At 41.9% G+C, this 24821-nt stretch overlaps 1 gene segment (V, D, J or C); it reads right to left on the bottom strand.

Moving 5' to 3' along the window:
* Window positions 1-2706: 2706 nt before the first annotated feature.
* The window catches only part of LOC139235552 (Ig heavy chain C region-like), a 35390-nt gene continuing 13275 nt past the window's right edge, over window positions 2707-24821 (bottom strand). Inside the window, 6 exon segments of the C gene segment in view lie at window positions 2707-3098; window positions 4012-4320; window positions 6272-6589; window positions 7236-7535; window positions 14837-14881; window positions 15352-15678. Coding sequence covers window positions 2707-3098; window positions 4012-4320; window positions 6272-6589; window positions 7236-7535; window positions 14837-14881; window positions 15352-15678 — 1691 coding nt within the window.

Raw genomic sequence — 24821 nt, 5'->3', positions numbered from 1 at the left:
ATGTGTAATTGTGCACTTACACAAAAACACAAACACTTACACAAAATCATCAACACACTTCCATGTGAACACACACAACCTCACTTTCATATTTATTCTCCCGACTCTGTAAATGTGTTCTGTTTGAGGAATAATGTGACGTCAGCCGAAAGAATGCAACAATTCAACCGATGGGCCTCAGAAACATCAGGGACACTGTGAGAAACCCGCAGAGGATTAATTCACCAGTTTAGATATGGCCCGTTAGAATTCAACATGTTCGTTTACAATTAACAGGTACAATTTCACCCCAACACTATTTAAAAATATTACGTGGAATAAATAGTTATTTCAGAATAGAATACTCATGTGGCAAGTTTAAAATCTTTACACCATGGGTTAGAATCTCACATTGTACACAGTGTGTTTATGTGTGTGTAAATGTGATTTTTGTAAATGTGTATAAGTGTTTGTAAGTGTGTGTAAGTGTTTGCACCTGTGTTTTGTGTAAGTGTGTGTGTGGATTGACGTGTGTGTTTATGTGTGTGTGCGTGTGTGGATTGATGTGTATGTTTGTGTGTGTAAGTGTGTTTTGTGTAAGTGCGTGTGTGGATTGATATGTGTATTTATGTGTGCGTAAGTGTGTTTTGTGTAAGTGTGTCTGTGGATTGATGTGAGTATTTATGTGTGTGTAAGTGTGTTTGGTGTAAGTACGTGTGTGGATTGATGTGTGTGTTTATGTGTGTGAAAGTATCTTTTTTGTAAGTGCGTGTATGGATTGATGTGTGTATTTATGTGTGTGTAAGTATATGCAAGTGTGTTTTTTGTAAGTGTGTGTTTGGATTGGTGTGTGTGTGTTTATGTGTGTGTAAGTGTGTTTGGTGTAAGTGTGTGTGTGGCTTGATGTGTGTGTTTATGTGTGTGAAAGTATGTTTTATGTAAGTGCGTGTATGGATTGATGTGTGTATTTATGTGTGTGTAAGTATATGCAAGTGTGGTTTTTGTAAGTGTGTGTTTGGATTGGTGTCTGTGTGTTTATGTGTGTGTAAGTGTGTTTGGTGTAAGTGTGTGTGTGGATTGATGTGTGTGTTTATGTGTGTGAAAGTATGTTTTATGTAAGTGCGTGTATGGATTGATGTGTGTATTTATGTGTGTGTAAGTGTGTGCAAGTGTGCATTTTGTAAGTGTGTGTTTGGATTGGTGTGTGTGTTTATGCGTGTGTAAGTGTGTTTTGTGTAAGTGTGCTTTGTGTAAGTGTGTGTGTGGATTGACGTGTGTTTTTATGTGTGTAAGTGTGTGTAACTGTGTTTTGTGTAGTGTGTGTTTGGATTGATATCTATTATTGCTACTGTTCGAAGTTTCAGAGAGTATCAATAACTGGATTTTACAAAGATGGTTTTCATTATATTCTAGTTATGTATAATATTATGTGTCAGAGTGTTAATGTATGTCTTTATATGTAAGTCTATGTGTGTTTATGTGTAATTGTGCACTTACACAAAAACACACACACTTACACAAAGTCATCAACATACTTCCATGTGAACACACACAAACTCACTTTCACATTTATTCTCCCTGGCTCTGTGTAAATGTGTTCTGTTTGAGGAATTATGTGACGTCAGCTGAAAGAATGCAACGATTCAACCGATGGGCCTCAGAAACATCAGGGACACAACTGTGAGAAACCCGCAGTGGATTCAATCACCAGTTTAGATATGGCCCATTAGAATTCAACATGTTTGTTTACAATTAACAGGGACTGCTGCACCCCCAACCCTATTTAAAAATATTACGTGGAATAAATAGTTATTTCAGAATATAATACTCATGTGGCAAATTTAAAATATTTAGACCATGGTTTAGAATCTCACATTGTACTGATGCCAACTTAGTCCATATAAAATAGGTTGGTTCACTTCCCATGTCCCTGCAGGGGGCGCAGTGGTGATTACATGAATTACACATTGCCCTTTCCCCTCTCGCTGGTGGATGTGATAGGTCCAGTAAGCTAATAATTACCCTTTACTCTCTCACAGCTGGGGGAGTGGGGAGCGACAGTAGATTACCAATTACCCATCACAATCTCTGCTGGGGGAGTGCCTGATACAGTGGGTTAACTATTGCCCATTTCCCTATCTCTGGTGGAGGAGGGAGTGTACAGTGGGTTAACAATTGCTGTTCCTCTCACTCGCTGTTGGGGGAATGGTATTAAAGTGGCCCAACAATTACCGTTCCCCCCCCCCCCTCTCTCTAGTTAGGGAAGTGGTTCTAAAGTTGGTTAACAATTACCCTTTCCCCTCTCTCAGGTGGGGAGTGGAGGTACAGTTCGTGTTCGTGTGTGGCACTCACTTCAGTTCCCCGTGGCTGCAATATGAAACTGACTTCAATTCTGAATTTGCGGTAGACAACCGAGAAATAGGGACACCGAGATATAAATGTGCTGCCTTTATTTATCGGAAATAGGAAAGGTAGGAAGTTTGTGAAGTTACTTTCATGAATCCTGTAAAGATAGAGCTTCACGCTGTCTCTAGCCCATGGTGTTTCTGCACTGGGAGCTCTGGCTGTACAAGCCTTGGACCAGAGAACAGCAAACCCCCTACTTCGCCCTCACATTGGCCAAAATAGGAAACACAATTAATTGAGCGGCAGTGTGTTTAGCTCACTGTTGGAAGGAGAACACTTTATTGGTTTCTATTTAAGAACTGAAAGGCAATCGAGAGATTGTCATTGACAAGAATTGACGGTGTCCATCAGAACAAGGGAAATGTTCACAAAACTGGGTTTACCGCTGGATTTATTGACGATTCTGTTGGTGATCTTCAAGGGGATCGCTTCATGTCCCACCACACAGGAGTAAGAAGCGCCGCTGGCCCACTCCTCGGCTGCAATGGATAGCAGGCTGTACATGAAGAAGGAGCTGCTGCCGTTCTCCGCCATCACCTCGGTGTTCTTGTAGTTGCCGGAATCCACCGGCTTGTCATTGACGGTCCATTTGACAAAGATCTCTCGGGGGGAGAAACCTCTCACTAAGCAGGTGAGGCTGACCAACCTCGGAGCGGAGACTTCTTCTACCGAGGGCAGGAGGACAGACACGGCCGGTTCCCGCCGATCTTTTGCTGTAGAACAGTTAGAATAAAGGTCAATGAACTGGACAGTTCCAGAGACAATGGGGGTGAACTTTAACCTAACGGAGCGGGCGGATTGTGGTCGTGGAGGTGGCTAAATTGGTAAAAATCGATATCCCGACCTCAACGCGCCCACTCCCGGTTGTAATATTATAGTTGAGTAAAATATTTAAATGAGAATGGAATCTTCAATTTTAACCACCATTTGGTGTTTAACAGTCGCTGGTCCAGATTGACACACTGTGTAAATCCCTGCAGTTACAGCGAGGCGGGGACTGCTGCACCCAGGTGGTAATTGCCCTTACACCTACCCCTGGATCCAGGGTCCCTGCCTAACCCACCACCCGCGATCCGAGACCTCCTCACTCGGCTTCCAATCCTCCCGTTCTCCCGGGTGGCCTGTGAGACCACCGCCCACAACTCGCCTTCCTTATTTAAATTTAGCCAATTTCAGGTGGTTAGATGTGAGAGAAATGGACACTGCGTTGAATTTTAACGCTTTTCCTTTTCCCCTCTGGGGCCTTTCTGGTTTTTCATCCCGCAGCAGAGGGAACACAATCTTTCTCTCTGAAATCTTGAAGGATTGGTCTGGAAAATTACATAGAATTTACTGCACAGAATGAGGAGATTTGGCCAACTGGTCTATGCCGGTGTGTATGTTCCACACAAGCCACCTCCTAGCTCACTTAATTTAATCCTAATAACATACCCTTCTATTCCTTTCTCACTCATGGACTTATCCACTTTCCCCTAAAATACATAATGTCAGGTCACAGAGTGCAGAGTTCGTGGAATTACCAAACTGAATGATCAAAGTAGCCCATTAAACATTTTATATAATGATTGGCTCTTGCACATGCCTTAGTCACAGTATCTCACTTATTGCAACAATCGCCCCGCTCACCCTTTTCCTTGTGGATGGAATCTCTGATCGGAGTCGGCATATCCTGATGGCTCACAACGCAGTAGAACTTATCCCCACTCAGCCAGTCTTGTGTCGAGATGTTTAAGTTGCTGATCACGCTGTTGGGATCCTCTCCCGGTTGGACGGCAATCTCTGATTTCAAAGCCTCCTTTTCTCGGGTCCAGGACACGGTGAGCCCATAAGGAGCGTCAGACACGACGCAGGTTAAGGTCACCGTCGCCTCCAGTAAGACCTGTTCCAGTGACGGTGGGCGAAGAGTGATTTTTGAATCACTGCATGGGACATCCACTGCGAAACAGGAATGAAAGTCAGGAAAAGCTGCAGCTTCAGAATCAGGACACCAATATTTAGCCTTAACTCTTTCAAGGGGAATATATCACATTTGAGGTATCAACCTCCCGCTGTTGCTTTAACACCGTTATTGGAAGGACAATTAATTGGCAACGATTCCAGGAGAACTGTAACATTTCCTGTGTATTTGCAGCCAGAGACACCTGTAACGGGCTGTGAAGCAAATACCCGGAGTAAAATGGGAATTCTTTAGGGCGCAATTATGTTAGGCATTGAATAGCGCTCTTCCTGAAATCCCTTGCTCCTTTACACCCGTCTATAGATACTTGCACCCAAATTCATCTCTGCTGGTTATAATAGCTGAAGCCCGAATAGCCCGAGGTTCAAGAGGTCGACACCAGCATTATACTGGTTCAAAACCAGTGTCAAATTAATTTCAAGATTTATGGGACAACAGGAAACAATGTTAAGTTTCTGGTATCTTGCTGCGTTTTTTGTTGCGGTGAAAATGTGCAGTAACCAGTCACAGCCCCCGTCTGAGGAGAAGTGCAAGGTCGGGAGAATGGAGTTCCAAGGAATCTTTATGGTGGGGCATCATTTGTAATGGTGTGAAGTAGTTTTTTTAATTTCTGTAAGTACTGAATATTTATCATGTCTGGTGAGAGAAAGTCAGAGTGAAATATGACCTCAGGGCATTAATAGCAACATAGGAACAGTAGGTGGCCATTCAGCCTATCCATCCTATCCCGCCAACCAGTTAGATCATGGCTGATCAACACTCAACACCATCTTCCCGCCTTGATAACCTTGCCTGACAAAAATCTATCAATCTCAATTTTCAACTTTTCAATTGAAAGCAAGCATCAGCAGCTTTTGGGGAGGGAAATCCCGACTTGCACTATTCTTCCTGTGAGGAAATTCTTTGTGACATTACCTCTGCAAGGCCTAACTCTAATGTTAAGGTTCTGCTACTTGTTCTGGACTCTCCCATCAAACTAAATAAATGTTTCTATATCTACTCGATCAATTCCATTGATAAACTTAAACACCTCAATTGGATCATCTCTTAACGTTCTATACTCGTCTCCAGATCATTTTACATTATAGGCCCGGTTTAATTCGGGTAAACGTGCAGTTTAGCGCATCCACGTATATCCTTCCTGAGGTGCGGAGCGCAGAACTGGGCTCAGTGCTCTGAATAGGGTAGATGCTCATTCTAGCAGGGTTCCTGGACAGTTGGCAGGAAAGGGTTCCAGACTCCTACTGCCACTCCGTATATGATCAGCCAACTCAGGATAAACCTGTGACTAAGGACACTTCACTCACTGCCTGACATCAGAGCAAGGGGAAAACTTCTTTGGCGAGGTTAATAAAGCTGAGCAATGAGGAATCCTGAACCAGAAGATAGTGGATTGAATTCACACTCCAGATACTTGATCACAAAATGTAAGCTGAGTCTCCCAGTGCAGTACTGGGAGCATGGCGCAATGTCGGAGGTGCCGTCAGTTGGATCAGGTGTTAAACCGTGGATCCATCTGGCCTCTCAGGTGGAGGTAAAAGATACCTTGGCATTATTTCAATGAAAAGCAGAGGAGTTCTCCCTGGTAGCCTGGGAATATTTATCCCTCAAGAAATATCACTCAACAAAAAAAAATGGTCATTATCACACTGTTGTTTTTGGGAGCTTGCTGTGCACTAAATGACTGCCGAACTTTGTACATTACAACTATGAGAACATTTCACAACTTAATTCATTGGCTGGCAAGCGCTTTGGTTCAGTCTGTGGTCGCTGAAGGCGCTGTATAAAGGCAAGTTTGTATCGCAAGAATACACAGACTGCATGATTGGAAATTTGGAACAGTCCTCTGCTTTTTACTAATTCCAATGAAACACCTGACTAGGTCAGCGCTCAGAATGGTCTGGAACCTCCCGGGATTGTGCCTCTTACCCTGAGATCTGCTGAAGTTACGGCTTTGCGTGACCCCTTCATGAGTGACTTGGCAGGTGTAGACCGAGCCGGTGAACCATTCCTCGGCGGGGACTGTCAGCCGACTGGCCGTCGAGAAGTTCCCGTTCACCTCAAAGACGGGAGAGGTGACGAAACCCGAATCCAGGAGTTGTCCACTCTTCAGCCAATTCACGGTCAGTGACTTTGGCCGGAAATCGATGATTGAACACACGGCGCTTGCATATCTGCTGGTGGTGATTTGTTCAGTGGAACTCAGCGTGAGGACAACAGTTGGAGGACCGATGTCCGGTTCAGGATCTTCAAAAAAAAACATATTACTGACATTGCTTGTAAAATAAATGATTAAGAAATGCAAAGTGTCCTTATATTTTAACAGGTTCTTTGCTATCAGACTAACACTAACCAGGCATTTACAGAGAGCAGAACTGTGCACTGTATTCTCAGTGTAATATGCAGACCAGAACTGTGCATAATATTCTAAGTGCGATATGAGGTCCAGAACCATGCACAGTATTCTAAGCATGATATGGAGACCACAACTTTATGCCGTATTCTAAGTATGAGATCGAAACCAGAACTTTAAAGAATATTCTAACTGTGATATGGAGACCGGAACTGTGCATAATATTCTTAGTATGATATGGAGACCAGAACTTTAGACACTAATCTAAGTATGAGATGGAAACCAGAATTGTGACCAATATTCTAAATGTGATAAGGAAACTAGAACTGTGCTCAGTATTCTAAGTATTATGTGGAAATCATAACTGTACACAATACTCTAAGTGTGATTTGGAGACGAGAACTGTACACAGTATTCTAAGTATGATAGGGAGAGCAGAACTGTACACAGTACTCTAGGTGTTGTCTTACCAAATTGCTATACAAGTTGAGCATAATTTGTCATCTTATCATTGTTTGCCCTGTAACCCACATCACTAACCTGGCATTGTGATGGCCCAGACCGACACACCACGTCGAACCTCACAGAAGATTGTGCTGCTCCCCACATCTGACTTGGTGATGGTTAACTGGCTGCTCTGGGTGTAGATTCCTTTCTTGTTGAACACTGACGGGTAGGTCTTCAATGCAGTGGTGATAGGATCTTTATCTTTCTTCCAGGAAAGGCTGGTGATATCGGGGGAGTAGTCCATCGCCAAACAGCCGTATGTGATGGAGCCATCGGTGCTGGGTTGTTCACAGGAGGAGAGCAGGGCGTAGAGATTGGGGGGAAACGGTGTTACTGAGAAAGAATGGCCCATTGAACAAGTTAGACACTGTAATCCATGCTTATAAAAGAAAGAAACAACTCGAAATTTGACTGCAGAATAAACTAATTCCACCATTTTCCCATCAAAGACTACACGGGCATTTGAGCTTCTGTCAGTTCCTTTATAAGCACCTGTCGATGCCCTGGTCAGGAACACACCTTTCTATCCCCGAGCTCTATCACATTACACAACAAGAACCTTTACACAACTCGCCAATAAAGAATCCTTCATTGGTTCATACAATAGAAGAACAGAGGCATGTTCCTGCTATTTCGGCCTGCATTTATTTCTCAATCAGCACCATTTCTGGTCCTTTATTTAATTGCAGTTTGGGGAAGTTCGCTCTGTGCACATTGCCTGCAGTGTATCCCAACAAAACAATTGTGACTGCACTTCAAAGTAACAGCGGAATTCCTGCTTCGGACGTTAGCAAAAAACCCTCTAAATTTGCCTACCACATAATTCAACAGATAGCATTTCCATAGTCTAGTTTCTAAGATTCAAGCTGGAGATGAATCGCGATTGAGTCGAATTTCTCCCTTATTTCCTCAGCATTTGAGGAAGAGCGATGTCACTCAGTGCAATGTGATCTGGGCTCTATCCCATCCTATTGAATGCATGCCTCTTGAGTTTCCTCCTCCATCCCATTCAATTAATAATCCGAATAAAATACCATTCCAAAATCCGGTTAATTGGAAGTTTCTCCTTAAATGGCCCATTTCAGTTCCCATTGCTGTTCTTGTTATATAACAACGACCTGGACTTGGTTATCGGGAATACAATTTCGAAGTTCGAAGATGAGGCAAAACCTGGCAACGTAGCCTATAGTGAGCATGAAAGCAGCAGACTCCATGAGGAGACAGATGGACCAGTGAAATGGGCCGGGACATGGCAATTGCAATTTAATGCGAATCATTGAGAAGCGATGCACATTGGGTGGAAGATGGAGAGGCAGTGTAATCTAAATAGTATTGTTTTGAGGGGATGCACGAACAGAGAGTCGTAGATGTACATATTTACAAATCTTTGAACGGGGCAGGGCAAACTGGTAAGACAGTTATGAAACATTATGGGATACTTGACTTTCTAAATGGGGAATTGACTACAAAAACAAGGCGGTTATGCTAAACATACAGATCACGTGTTAGGCCTCAGCTGGAGTATTGTGCACAATTCTGGAACAACAATGTAGGAAGGATGTCAAGCCCTTGGGGAGTGTAGAGGGGAGGCTTTTACCAGGATTATGCCAGGGATGCGGACTTCAGTTATGTGGAGAGATTGGAAAAGCAGGGATGTTCTCCTTAGAACAGAGGTTAAGAAGAAACGTAAGAGAGATATTGAACATTATGATAGTTTTTGATAGAGCAAGTAGGGAGAAACTGCTTCCGCTGGAAAGTAGGTGGGTAACCAAAGGTCACAGATTTAAAATAATTGGCAAAAGATCAAAAGGGAAAATTGGGGCAATTGTTTCACACAGAGGGTTGGTAATTTCAGGAATGCTCCAAGCAGATCCTCCTGTATGTCAGGAGGACACATGTGCACGTTTACAAGGAAAACCCAGGGGAGTTGGATTAAATTGGACAGCTCTTTCAGAGCCGGCACAGGCACGATGCTTGAATGGCCTTTTCAGTGCTGTGAGATGCTATCATTCTACACGAATCAGTGTGAATAGTGCTTCTAGATTTAATGGAAGGAAACGCTTCATATTTTGGACACCTCTACCAGATCTATTTTTACTGTTCGTTATAATGAAAGAGGATATTTAAAATAAAGGGATCTTATAAATCTGACGCATATTAGTCAATCGCATGCTGTTATAAAGGCTTAAAGTTCATTGCGAATGATGACTTATTGCAGGTTGACTCTATCTCTTTAAATGTTTCACAGAATTGCAGCTCAGTGACTGTGCACCTTGTGTTGTGACCCAGGCCAATAGCTGCATCTCTCATAGTTTGTCCCTACCTTTAACCTGCTCAAGATGAATTGAACAACATAATGTTTCTAAACACGAGGTCCTCATGACTGTTATTTGAAGCGGGATTCTCGATATCCTCCATTTAAATTGTGAAAATAACTTACAGCCTCCCAACAGATCAGAACAGCCGCTGCTTTCTGGAGCGTTATTCACTTCCTGAAACGGTTTGTTCTGAAAGTGAGCTGAGGATCAGGCCAATCGTGTTCAATAGAAATCTGATGCTCAGAATGTTCAAACATGAATAACTCATTAAAAATTTGGCATTTTTTCAGAAAGAATATAAACATCAATGAATGTGCGTTGTTTAATCTGGGCAATCGGACGATTTATTGTTTATATCTGGCACGAGTAGTTTATCTGCTATCTGTTAGTGGCAGATAACGGTGCCTTGAACATTGCCTGACCAAGCACTCTCAGGTCAGATACAGCACGATACAAGAGCAAAGCTCCCGCTATGCTGTCGTGTGGGTCAGGCCAGGTATAGCAAGGGTTACACACAGAGTAATATGTTATCTGTACTATCCCGTCAAACATTCCCAGCTCAAGTACTGCAGAGATGTGCTACGAAATGTCTCCCCATAAAATGCATTATCAAATTGACCGATTATACTCAGCACAATTATCACACGTACAAAGAAAAGCTTCCCATACACTTCCCCTTTAAAGCACACCAGCTCACCTATAGCTCTGATTAAATAGAAGATCAATCTATATTGAAGGACCCAATTAAGCTCCACGTCCTTCTAAATAAAAGGTTAAATGTTGATTAAAGCTATCTCTGCAATGTCCCATCAAGCAATGCCAGATAAGGTAAAGTATGGGTTAGTTGCAGAGTAAAGCTCCTTCATCACTGTCATATCAAACACTCCCAGTGTAGTTACGGCACGAGTTAGATAAACAGTAGATTTTCCTCCACACTGCCAATTAAACACATTCAGGACAGGTCCAGTACGGCTTGGATAAAAAATAAAGCTTCCTCTACAATGTCCCATCAAACACTCCCAATACAGGTACAGTGTAAAGCTCCCTCTAGAATGTCCCATTAAACATTCCCAGGGCAGGTACAGCATGGGTAGATAGAGACTTAATCTCCCTCTACAGTGTCCCATCAAACAGTCCCAGTGCAGGTACAAAATTGCCAAAATAAATTGGAGCATCCATCTGATCAGACGAGGCACTGCTTTCCTGAAACTGTTTGTTCTGAAAGTAAGCTTAGGATCAGACCAATCTCATGCAATAATTAGCTGATGCTCAACTGTATAACAATAACTAATTCAATATCGTATTAGTTAGATGCAGATTGAGGTTTCTTCAATTTGTTTTCGAAAATCACTCGAATCAGATACAGGACAGATTCGATAGAGTAAATCTCCCTCTTCACTGGTCTGTCTGGCGCTGTAAGGTCATGTAAAGCAAAGGATGAATGCATATTAAACTGCACTACCCTGTAAGACGGGTCAAATATAGCAAGGTTTAGATTCCGAGTAAAATTATTTCTGCACTGTGCCATCAATCCACACAGGGCAGATACAGCATCGGTCAAGATACAGAGTTGAGCTCCCTCTACATTGTCCCATCAAACACGCCCAGAACAGGTACAGCATGGGTCAGCACAGAGTAACATTCTCTCTACACTGTCCCATCAAACACTCCCAGGGCACGTACAGCATGGGCTAGATACAGAGTAAAGCTCCTTCTGCACTGTCCCATCAAACACTTCCAGGGTAGTTACAACCGGGTTAGAAACTGATTAAAGCTTCTTCTACTGTCCCCCCTTGGTGTTTCGGAACTGCTCCTTCTGACTGTCAAAAGCTGGGTTACTGATCTCATTTCAGCGGCGACTCCTCAACCTTAAAGTCAATCTTTTACGTTTCTCACATATACCAGTTTTTTAAATAACTGAGTTAAATGACACCCCCCGCAATACACGATCACAATCCAGAAGTTTTGCAACCCGTCAGGAGGACTGATGATTCTCACACAGTGAGCAGTCGCACAGGAACAGAACTGACACAAACGGTGCAACAACGGTGCTCCAGTGAGAGAGACCAGTTCTATCTGTTAATTTCAATGAAGCTGTTTGATTTCTAATTTATTTCTTGTCAATTACCAACCACCTCAACTCTGCAGATTTTTTGAAATTAAACTGATCTTTATTTGAGAAACTATTCAACATCCAGCCATTCCTCCCTCTCGGTCGACTATCTTGTAAACCGTGTAAAAATTAATTTCCCTGAAAATAAGTATCTGGAAATAATTCTCATTCCACGGAAAGTGCTGCGCGTTAAACGGGACTAGCTAACAGCGTAAGAATGTCACAATCCAGGAGACATATACATTGAAACCTGATCACCCACTGATTTGACATATTTGCAATAGTAAATATAACCTGTAAAATCATCGAGGCAAAATCAACTAAAATATTAAGCGATAGCTTATCGAACTCAGCACAGCCGAGTTATACATGCATTATCTTCTAAATTAATTTAGGAATTAATTAAACATTCTCTCCAACCCTTGTGTTAGTGTAATAACTGTAATGTTGACCAGTATGCAATGCAATTGCAAGAGATCATTTATGTTTAATGAATTAGAACGAATATTACATTTTAAGTTTGTGTTCGTGTTAGCTGATTATTGGAAATACTCTGAGTACCTGTCTGGCACTTCCTCCTCAGAAGCACACGTACCTGGAACTTTTGAAATTAACTTAATGTGCTTGAATTTCAGTCTTACTGATACAATTAATGAATAATAATTTAAAAACCTTTTCTGCCTGGCAACTTGTGATATATTAAGGTTTACTCAACTTACCATAACAATTCATCAACAGTAAAATATTAAGCAGCATATTAATACATAAATACAATCAGAAAAATAAATTATTTTTACTTAACTCAAATCACATTTGACTAATTGACGCTAATTACGCAGTTCTACTTCTGTCCCGTTCTCTACCGATACATTTTTAAATTCTACATATTCTGACATAACAAAAACTGCGTCTATTTTCAGAGTACATTGCACATGATGGATTGAGGAGTGGACTATTTTAAATAGTTCACTGTCCGGCCCGGGTCACAAGTCCGATGTGCTGTAAACCACTTGTTTACTAAACTGGACTCTCGAGCTGAAATATTCTCCACAATCTTAACTTCCCAAAAATGGTTTTCTTAATTAAAACCAGTTTGCAGTCAGTAGCAGAACTTCTGCTATTTAATAACACAGACAATCATTTACAGTTCACTCCCATTATTCACACAATGCCCCCAAATTAATTATTAAATACATTCTGCTATTTCTTGAAACTAATTTCCAGAATGGTTAGTGTAAAACTGTAGGATAACAAATCATTCAGGCCATCTGCCACACTGAACCTGAATGAGAAAATGGAGGAGAGACTTTGTTCATCAATTTAATATTAATAATAATTAACATAATTCTCAGATATGACCTGTGCTATGTCTACCGTTCTATCCCTTATATAGCACCGCTTTGGGAGAAAGGAAGTTGTGTTAAATTCTAAACAAGATGAACATTTTTTAAGTAAATTAATCTGCTTGAATTTCAATGGATTATTTGCCTATCTCCAGCCTATGCAGTCTTGAATTTGAATATAATCACATGAATAATTATTTGACTGCCGGTGACGCCTGACTCACAGCCGCTGATCTTGCAAACTGTTTAAGATTAGTTTAGTGATAATTCTATCGGTATCAAACAAAACACAATAGTGATTCAATAACAAATTTCGGTTGCACAGTAAGAATTTCATGTTAAATTGACAAAATGCAATTTACAACACGGCTTTGAGTTATAATTAAAGACACTGCCAATCATCTCTGTAAACAGGAGGTAAAAAGTAACTGAACTCCCGACTCAAACTGAACACACGGTGGAATCAATATGTTGTCAGTGAACTAATTGCAGGCATAATTAATAATTGTATCCAGCCTCTAAAAGTTTCTGCTCCTCTTAATGGAGCCCAGTGTACAGCAGGATTTTGGAAGGCAAATAATATTAAGAAAATTATATTGATATTATAACATATTTTAATAACATTGGAAGATATTATCGCATTATAATATTATAATCGGTTTGTTAATCGTAATTTATTTCAGCTACAACCTGAATAATTGCTAATTATATAGCTGGTAATTACAGTTACGTTTCACTCAGTAAATATCAGCATCGTAAACATAAATTTATAGATGAATATATAATTATCACCAATAATTGTTATGTTAAAATATATTTCAATGATTTCTGATTCCTAAAACCTTCCTGTTCTCTGCCTACAATCTGCTTTCAAACAGTTTCAAACACATATCTTGTTTGTATTCGATCAGGAACCTGCTGCTGCCCGCTGTCACCGATATTAAACATTGTAGAAACGCGAAATAGTTTCACAAATTTTTGGTATTCTGAATAACACCGGCACAAACTCTCCTCAGCAGATCAATACTAAATCACATCACTGAGGGGCGGACAGAACCTTTCATGAACAGATCCTTCATTCTCTAAACCATTTCAGCAGAATTAAATGTATCATTGCAAAAAGTCTCTTTACAGAATCACCGAAGCCGCCTAAAACTAAAATAACTTATGATTGACTTCAACTGAAATATAAAATAATGACAGCAGAATTGTGATTTGATGGATCATGTAAAATACATTAATGTTAATATTATAGCATATTTTAATAATAACGGGTGATATTACTACATCATTATAATGTTAGTAATATTAATTTAAATCAGGTCCATCTGGAAATGTGTTAATTTTTCAGTCCTTAATTACAGCAACACTTCACGTATTGAATCTGTGCATTCGGGAACATTCGGTCAGTAGATGACAAATGTAATTTTCACTAAAATCTTTAAATTCCTTAAGAATATATATTGAGCGCTAAGATTTATGTTATGTGTTTAAAATGTTCTTTCAAAAATATTTAAACACAATGTTTGTATTCGATCAGAAAAATTGCAGCAATCATAGGTCACCGAGATTAAACATTGCAGAAGTGTCAAACAGTGTAACAACTTTAAAGGATTTAACGTAACTCAAGCACAGAAACTCGTTAGCAGATAAACACCAAATCACTTCAACAACAACTTATGTGGAGAAACAGTTGAATTCTATAATCACTTTGTAGCAGAATTACATAAAACATTGAAAAATCTCAATAGAGAACCCACCGAACCCAAGTTTCAGTGAACGAAATAATTATTAAAATAAAGAGAAATGTAAAATAAAGGCACAAATACAACAGTTGCAGAATGTAGGAATGTTCCTTACCTGCAATCACCGTCACCATGGTCCCTGGTCCCCAGTAGCCCATGGCGTCCTTATTCCCGTGGTCCCACAGTGATAGGAACCCGTACAAATATTGCATTCAGTCTCTGCTCAGTACTGATTCTCAACATTCATTCGAAATACACATGCACTTCAAATACAAATTCGCTTCTTATCAAGTTTAGAATTTAGCCAACAGTTTGTAGAACAAATAGAAGGAGAACACAGTTCTCACCAGCTCCCTGCAGGTATCAGGCACAGTGAATCGAGCATCATGTCCAGCTGGGCAATTGTTGACACTGTTAACATTAAGCAGGAGCACAACCGAAACCTCCCTCAGTACATTGGTTACAGTGTTATATTTTCACCATTGAATTATCAGTGTCTTAGTTTTGTAAGAAGCGGTTTGTGGTCTGGTTTTGAACAATGCCGTTATCATTGCATTTGACACAATTACTGACCGTCAGGTTATGATGGACGTTATTGAATTCCCCCTCGATCTGTTCTTGTACGGGTCCAGCCCTGGTTCCTCTCGCTGTGGTGCCTTGCACAGTAATAGATGGCGGTGTCTTCGCTCCGCAGTTTCTTCATGTCCAACGCGAAGATGTTGCTTGAAGTATCTTTGGACACAGTAAATCGGCCCTCAGTCCCCGGGGTGTAATGCTTGTCCGATGAACTGTAATATCTAATCAGCCACTCCAGCCCCTGTCCGGGAACGTGGCGGACCCAGTACATGTAGCTGCCACCAAGATCTAAGCCGCTGGTTTGACAGGTCAGTCTCAGGGAGCCCCCGGGAATCCTGGTCTCTGCCTCGGGCTGAGTCAACACCATATCCGACTGGACACCTGTAGAAATAATCAGAAACCCCGAGGATCAATCCTGGTGAAACGATTCCTAATTCTGTAACATTCCAGAGAGACTAACACTGAGACAGGAACAATGAAAGACTTGGACAATAAAAACTACTCACGGGAAAAGAAAGCCAGCAACAGACTGAGAGAAATAGCCGACCTCATCCTCCTGGCAATGTGTGGTGAATGATTTCGGCAAGAACTCACTGGGCAAACGCACTCCCAGACTGTTGTATTGCGGTCCCAGTGACCGGCAGTTAAATACCCGGGAGGTGGGGGCGAGGTTACAGGCGCCGCCCGTTGATTCCCTGATAGAGGCGGATTCTGGGTCCACGTCACTCCTTCCACATCACCAACAGAATGGACTCACATCTGGACTGTAAATAAAATCAATTTATTTCCTCACTGCTTCACAGGGTCGTGAATCTCTGAGATTGAAATACATTATCAGGTTCTAAAGACACGGCCAGTTTGTGTTTCTCCATATCCTGCTATATATCCATGCATCTGTACCAATAAAGTATCCCCTATAATCTGAATTGTTATCACTCTATGTAACCGAGTGCGGGAGATGGGTATAAAAGATGGGTATAAAAGGCTCAGCAGTCCGGGGAGCGTCGGGAGACGCGGGAGTCGAGAGAGGCAGCGGCCTATAAAAGGCTCAGCAGTCCGGGGAGCGTCGAGAGACGCGGGAGTCGAGAGAGGCAGCGGCCTATAAAAGGCTCAGCAGTCCGGGGAGCGTCGAGAGAGGCGGGAGTCGAGAGAGGCGTACTTGTGCAGCTCCAGCTGAGAGAAGTCAAAAAAGAAGTAGAAAGAAATCAATAGGTGACGTCACAGCCAACGTGGGAAGTGATTGGCTGCTGATTGGTGAGTAGTTTTTCTTTTTCTTTTTAGTCAGTAACTTTTAACATTGTTGTCGGCAATTTAAGTGTATCTAAGGGTTGAGTCATGGCAGGACAGCTCGGTCACGTGATATGCTCCTCCTGTACCATGTGGGAACACGGGGACAAAACCAGTGTCCCTGACGACTACATGTGCGGAAAGTGTGTCCACCTCCGGCTACTGACGGTCCGCGTTGCGGAGTTGGAGCTGAAGGTGGATTCACTCTGGAGCATCCACGATGCTGAGAACGACGTGAGTATCACGTGTAGCGAGTTGGTCTTACCGCAGGAGAAGGGTCCACAGCCAGCGAGGGAATGGAAGACCAGCAGGAAGAGTAGTGCAAGGAAGGTAGTGCAGGGGTCCCCTGTGGTCATCCCACTGCAAAACAGATACACTGCTTTGAGTGCTGTTGAGGGGGATGACTCATCAGGAGCGGGCAGCAGCAGCCAAGTTCATGGCACCGTGGCTGGCTCTGTTGCACAGGAGGGCAGGAAAAAGAGTGGGCGAGCGATAGTGATAGGGGATTCAATTGTAAGGGGAATAGATAGGCGTTTCTGCGGTCGCAACCGAGACTCCAGGATGGTATGTTGCCTCCCTGGTGAAAGGGTCAAGGATGTCTCGGAGCGGGTGCAGGACATTCTAAAAAGGGAGGGAGAACAGCCAGTTGTCGTGGTGCACGTTGGTACCAAAGACATAGGTAAAAAAAGGGATGAGTTCCTACGAAATGAACTTAAGAAGCTAGGAGCTAAATTAAAAAGTAGGACCTCAAAAGTAGTAATCTCGGGATTGCTACCAGTGCCACGTGCTAGTCAGAGTAGGAATCGCAGGAGAGCTCAGATGAATACGTGGCTTGAGCAATGGTGCAGCAGGGAGGGATTCAAATTCCTGGGGCATTGGAACCGGTTCTGGGGGAGGTGGGACCAGTACAAACCGGACGGTCTGCACCTGGGCAGGACCGGAACCAATGTCCTCGGGGGAGTGTTTGCTAGTGCTGTTGGGGAGGAGTTCAACTAATATGGCAGGGGGATGGGAACCAATGCAGGGAAATAGAGGGAAACAAAAAGGAGGCAAAAACATATGACAGAAAGGAGATGAGGAAAAGTGGAGGGCAGAGAAACCCAAGGCAAAGAACAAAAAGGGCCATTGTACAGCAAAATTCTAAAAGGACAGAGGGTGTTAAAAAAACAAGCCTAAAGGCTTTGTGTCTTAATGCAAGGAGTATCCGCAATAAGGTGGATGAATTAACTGTGCAAATAGATGTTAAAAAATATGATGTGATTGGGATTACGGAGACGTGGCTCCAGGATGATCAGGGCTGGGAACTCAACATCCAGGGGTATTCAACATTCAGGAAGGATAGAATAAAAGAAAAAGGAGGTGGGGTAGCATTGCTGGTTAAGGAGGAGATTAAGGCAATAGGTAGGAAGGACATTAGCTTGGATGATGTGGAATCTATATGGGTAGAGCTGCAGAACACTAAAGGGCAAAAAACGTTAGTGGGAGTTGTGTACAGACCTCCAAACAGTAGTAGTGATGTTGGGGAGGCATCAAACATGAAATTAGGGGTGCGTGCAATAAAGGTGCAGCAGTTATAATGGGTGACTTTAATATGCACATAGATTGGGCTAACCAAACTGGAAGCAATACGGTGGAGAAGGATTTTCTGGAGTGCATAAGGGATGGTTTTTTAGACCAATATGTCGAGGAACCAATTAGGGGGGAGGCCATATTAGACTGGGTGTTATGTAATGAGAGAGGGTTAATTAGCAATCTCGTTGTGCGAGGCCCCTTGGGGAAGAGTGACCATAATATGGTGGAATTCTGCATTGGTATTGAGAATAAAACAGTTAATTCAGAGACCATGGTCCAGAACTTAAAGAAGGCTAACTTTGAAGTTATGAGGCGTGAATTGGCTGGGATGGATTGGCGAATGATACTTAAGGGGTTGACTGTGGATGGGCAATGGCAGACATTTAGAGACCGCATGGATGAACTACAACAATTGTACATTCATGTCTGGCATAAAAATAAAAAAGGGAAGGTGGCTCAACCGTGGCTATCAAGGGAAATCAGGGATAGTATTAAAGCCAAGGAAGTGGCATACAAATTGGCCAATAATAGCAGCGAATCTGGGGACTGGGAGAAATTTAGAACTCAGCAGAGGAGGACAAAGGGTTTGATTAGGGCAGGGAAAATGGAGTATGAGAAGAAGCTTGCAGGGAACATTACGACGGATTGCAAAAGATTCTATAGATATGTAAAGAGAAAAAGGTTCATAAAGACAAACGTAGGTCCCCTACAGTCAGAATCAGGGGAAGTCATAACGGGGAACAAAGAAATGGCGGACCAATTGAACAAGTACTTTGGTTCGGTATTCACGAAGGAGGACACGAACAACCTTCCGGTTAAAAAAGGGGTCGGGGAGTCTAGTAAGGAGGAGGATCTGGGGGAAATCCTTATTAGCCGGGAAATTGTGTTGGGGAAATTGATGGGATGGAAGGCCGATAAATCCCCAGGGCCTGATGGACTGCATCCCAGAGTACTTAAGGAGGTGGCCTTGGAAATAGTGGATGCGTTGACAGTCATTTTCTAACATTCCATTGACTCTGGATCAGTTCCTATGGAGTGGAGGGTAGCCAATGTAACCCCACTTTTTAAAAAAGGAAGGAGAGAGAAAAAAGGAATTATAGACCGGTCAGTCTGACATCGGTAGTGGGTAAAATGATGGAATCAATTATTAAGGATGTCACAGCAGTGCATTTGGAAAGAGGTGACATGATAGGTCCAAGTCAGCATGGATTTGTGAAAGGGAAATCATGCTTGACAAATCTTCTGGAATTTTTTGAGGATGTTTCCAGTAGAGTGGATAAGGGAGAACCAGTTGATGTGGTATATTTGGACTTTCAGAAGGCGTTCGACAAGGTCCCACACAAGAGATTGATGCGCAAAGTTAGAGCACATGGGATTGGGGGTAGTGTACTGACATGGATTGAGAACTGGTTGTCAGACAGGAAACAAAGAGTCGGAGTAAATGGGTACTTTTCAGAATGGCAGGCAGTGACTAGTGGGGTAACGCAAGGTTCTGTGCTGGGGCCCCAGCTGTTTACACTGTACATTAATGATTTAGATGAGGGGATTAAATGTAGTATCTCCAAATTTGCGGATGACACTGAGTTGGGTGGCAGTGTGAGCTGCGAGGAGGATGCTGTGAGGCTGGAGAGCGACTTGGATATGTTAGGTGAGTGGGCAAATGCATGGCACATGAAGTATAATGTGGATAAATGTGAGGTTATCCACTTTGGTGGTAAAAACAGAGAGACAGACTATTATCTGAATGGTGACAGATTAGGAAAAGGGGAGGTGCAAAAAGACCTGGGTGTCATGGTACATCAGTCATTGAAGGTTGGCATGCAGGTGCAGCAGGCGGTTAAGAAAGCAAATGGCATGTTGGCCTTCATAGCAAGGGGATTTGAGTACAGGGGCAGGGATGTGTTGCTACAGTTGTACAGGGCATTGGTGAGGCCACACCTGGAGTATTGTGTACAGTTTTGGTCTCCTAACCTGAGAAAGGACATTCTTGCTATTGAGGGAGTGCAGCGACGGTTCACCAGACTGATTCCCAGGATGGCGGGACTGACCTATCAAGAAAGACTGGATCAACTGGGCTTGTATTCACTGGAGTTCAGAAGAATGAGAGGGGACCTCATACAAACATTTAAAATTCTGACGGGGTTAGACAGGTTAGATGCAGGAAGAATGTTCCCAATGTTGGGGAAGTCCATAACCAGAGGTCACAGTCTAAGGATAAGGGGTAAGCCATTTAGGACCGAGATGCGGAGGAACTTCTTCACCCAGAGAGTGGTGAACCTGTGGAATTCTCTACCATAGAAAGTTGTTGAGGCCAATTCCCTAAATATATTCAAAAAGGAGATAGATGAGGTCCTTACTACTAGGGGGATCAAGGGGTATGGCGAGAAAGCAGGAATGGGGTACTGAAGTTGAATGTTCAGCCATGAACTCATTGAATGGCGGTGCAGGCTAGAAGGGCCGAATGGCCTACTCCTGCACCTATTTTCTATGTTTCTATGTGTCTATGTTTCTATGTAATGTGATTCTATTTACGGTGCACTTGGCTAAAGCTACACACTTTTGGTCTGGAGATGAGATCATACTTCTCACATTATACAATTTATTCTCATTGCATTTCACTAACTGCCCATTAGTCTGCGAACCCCAGACAGTCCTTTATAAAATTAGCTGTAAAATGAATCCGCTTGCCTGATCACTAAGCACAGATGTTGAAGGAGACACATAAGAAAGGTGTGCCCGCTTCTGACCAGTGTTTTATGAGAGAAACTTGTGAATCAGAACCGATAATGTGATCAGCAAACCTCGACATCCAAACCCTTGCAGCTAACTTTAACAGCGACCGAATGTGTAACAGACACGGGTAACAGGAACACGGTGTATCAGGACATAGCGGTATGTTACAGAATATCACAGGAACAAATGCTTCATCTCCAGCAGAAACAGATCACAATCTGGGCATTTCACAACCCAATGGTAGCCGGGCTATGAGAGGGGTTATTCAGGGATCCAAATCAGCTCAAATTACACCGCACACTGCGCGGCTACTAATGAGGAATAATGGAGACATTAGTTTAGACCAGGCGCAGAATTCTGTGAGAATATTAAAGAAGTGCAGCTGGCACTTCTCTGTGAGAATATTCAAAGCAATTAAATCTGTTTTAGTTACTTTGCGAATCTCACTCATCTCTCTGCAGTGTAGGGTGGGGCCATTAAACCTCACTCCAGTACTTCATGCTGTACTGATTAACGGGACTGGATGTCTAGAATGGTCTTTATTTGGAAATAGTTTACAGTCGATACCGTGTGGATCAATTCATTATTTTCCAATCCTATTTTATAAAATGGTGAGCATGAAATTTACGGACAATCATTCTCGAGATGTTATACCATGTAAAATGTTTCTTGTTTTAAAAGTGCTACTGAATAATTTAATGTTCAAACAGTTAAATACGATCTTTCTCCCATTCTTGTTCACGCTAATCTGAATCACACAACTTTTGGCAGTAACCCAACCGACTGCCGTCAGCGAGCATCGAACACCAGTGTCATTTACATGAAGCATGTGGGGTTCTGTGCAGTCCATCAAAGGTCTGTTTTCTCACTACTGACCGCATACCTGGAAGCCAACTTTAAAACCTTTACATTATCAAAATACACATTTTTATACACATCTGCCCAGTAACAGTACTGGAGTTAAGTTTAATTTTTTTCGACATGTAAATGTGTGTAACTGTTCCCATATCCCAGGAAAGGAAATATATCCAATGTCTCAGATACAATGTCAGTAGTGGCAGTCAGCTGGAGTATCAGTACCGCACATAACCCTGTAATAGATAGAGAGATAGAGATATAGAGATATATATATAGAGAGATATAGATAGATAGATAGATAGATAGATAGATAGATAGATAGATAGATAGATAGATAGATAGATAGATAGATAGATAGATAGATAGATAGATAGATAGATAGATAGATAGATAGATAGATAGATAGATAGATAGATAGATAGATAGATAGATAGATAGAAAGAAAGAAAGAAAGAAAGGGGGATCCCACATGGATCAGTGCTGGGTCTACGACTGTTCACATTTTATATTAATGATTTAGATTTTGGAGTCGAAAACACAATTTCTAAATTTTCAAATGCACGAGTGGGGGGCGGGTCGGGGTTTAAATACTGTGGAACACTGCTACGAATTGCAAGAATGCATGAATTGACTAATTAATTTCAACACAGATAATTATGAGGTATTATGTTTTGGTAAGAAAAATAAGGTCACTTATCACTTATAAAATAAGAATCCTAGTGAGATGGAGGAACCAAAGTCTCTGAGAGTGCAAATACACACATCATTAAAAGTAGCAACACAATTAATAATACCATAAAAAGAAGGAAACATGCACGCGGGTTTATTTCTAGAGGGATAGAATTGAAAAGTGCAAAAGTTATGCTAAACTTGGTGATACCACATTTGAAGTACTTTGTACAATTGTGCCAAACCCACGCCCTTTCTCCGAAGCCCTGCATATGTTTCCATTTAGATATGTGGATAGTGCACGGAAGTGCAGTTGAGGTAGAAGTTCAGCTATGATCCCGTTGAATGATGGGACATGCTCGAGGAACCGTATGGCCTACTCCTGCTCCCAATTCTTATGTTCTTATGTTCTGATTTTCTAGAAAATATGGTCCTTAGATACACAATCTCTCCTCATAGGACAGCCGCCGCCCCACCCCCCCGACCCCTGCTCCGCCATCCCAGGAATCAGGCTGATGCACCTTTGATGCACTCCCTCTAAGGCAAGTATATCCTTCCTTAGTTTAGGAGAAATAAACTGCACACAATACACCAGGTGTAGTCTCAGCAGCGCCCTATTGAAGTGCATAAAGGCTTCTTTGCTCTAATACTCCAATCCTTTTGCAATAAAATGTTGCTTACCATTTGCTTTCCTAATTGGTCACTTTGTCTCTATGTTAGCTTTCTGTGATTCGTGTACAAGCCCATCCAGGTCTTTCTGAGTAGCAACATTACCCACTTTCACAGCATCCAAAAAATATTCTGCGTTTCTATTTGTCCTATCAAAATGCGTAACTTCACACTTCTCCACATTATATTCAATCTGTCATGTCCTTGCCCACTCACCTACCTTGTCAATATGCCTTTGCGGCCTCCTTACTTGCTCCTCACTGTTTACTGTCCTACCTAACTTTGTTTTGTAAAGTACACTAATTTAAGTCATCTTTCTATACACGTGTAGAAGTACAAACAGTCTGTTTTTAGGTTTTTGATAGCTTATTTAATTTTATATTTTCTCCCATATTATCAGTTGCATGTGCATCTTTTGCAGAATTCTAATATCTTCCCAATTTTCGGGATTACTACTGGTTTTGTCAACATTCTACGCAAGTTCAATTAATTGAATACTATCTTTAATTTCCTTTGTTAGCCACATTTGCACCATTTTTCCTGTCAGGTTTTTATTCATTATGGAAGTTTATCTAATCTGACGGCTCTGTATTATGAACTGAAGGTGAATTTGCAAAATCATTTTGCAAATTCCGCCCTTGATACTTTTTGATCATCTGCACCTCTTGTGGTTCGCTCTAAAAACAAATCCTCTGCGTAAACGTTCAAGTACGTTATAGTGGTTGGAATTGTGAATCATGTTTAAATTAAGCTCTGGGGCCTACAGCTGATATCCTTTATCAGCAGGTGGCGTCAGTGATCATATTGAAAGATGAGTCATGTGGAGACGGATGTTGCTGAGCATTTCAGTCACCGTCTGCATTGTCAACACAAGTAATAGCATTTTAACAATATAATTAATGCTCAGATTACTTCTCAGTTAGTCAAATTTGAAAGGAGCATGTACCCTTCGAAATAATCTGAAGGGCAAAGAAAGATAGCATTATTTCAATGCACACTTTAGGAAGATTGTCGGGCTGTTGCCGAGGATGCAGAGGAGATTGCTGCAAGGCATGAGGGAGTTCAATTATGTAGACACGAGAGAGGATGGGATTATTCTTATTATAGCAGGGAATGCTTAGGGCGGAATTAACAGAGGTTTTCAAAATTGTGAAGGGGTTTCATAGTGTTGATAGGAAGGTAGGGTTTCCATCGGCAGGACTAACCAGAGGACAAAGATTAAGATGATTGATAAAATAAATAAAAGATGGGAGATAAGGAGATTTTTTATGCAGCGAGTTGTAATAACCTGGAATGTATTGTCTTAAAGGGTGATGGCAGCAGATTCAATTATAACTTTCAAATCGGGAAATGATATATATTTGAAAATGAAAGATGATCTGTGTAATAAAAAGAGAGACAGTGTCGAGGATAATATAAACAGAGACAGTGCCTGGCGTAATATAAACAGAGACTGGGCCGAGTGTAAAAAAACAGAGACAGCATTCAGTTTAATGTAAAAAGAGACAGGGTCAGTACTTAAGGACGTCGCCTTGGAAATAGTGGATGCATTGACAGTCATTTTCCAACATTCCATTGAATCTGGATCAGTTCCTATGGAGTGGAGGGTAGCCAATGTAACCCCACTTTTTAAAAAAGGAGGGAGAGAGAAAACAGGGAATTACAGACCGGTCAGCCTGACATCGGTAGTGGGTAAAATGATGGAATCGATTATTAAGGATGTCATAGCAGTGCAT

This window comes from Pristiophorus japonicus, chromosome 23 (assembly GCF_044704955.1).
Source record: "Pristiophorus japonicus isolate sPriJap1 chromosome 23, sPriJap1.hap1, whole genome shotgun sequence".
NCBI lineage: Eukaryota > Metazoa > Chordata > Chondrichthyes > Pristiophoridae > Pristiophorus > Pristiophorus japonicus.
This window is presented reverse-complemented; position numbering and strand designations above follow the sequence as displayed.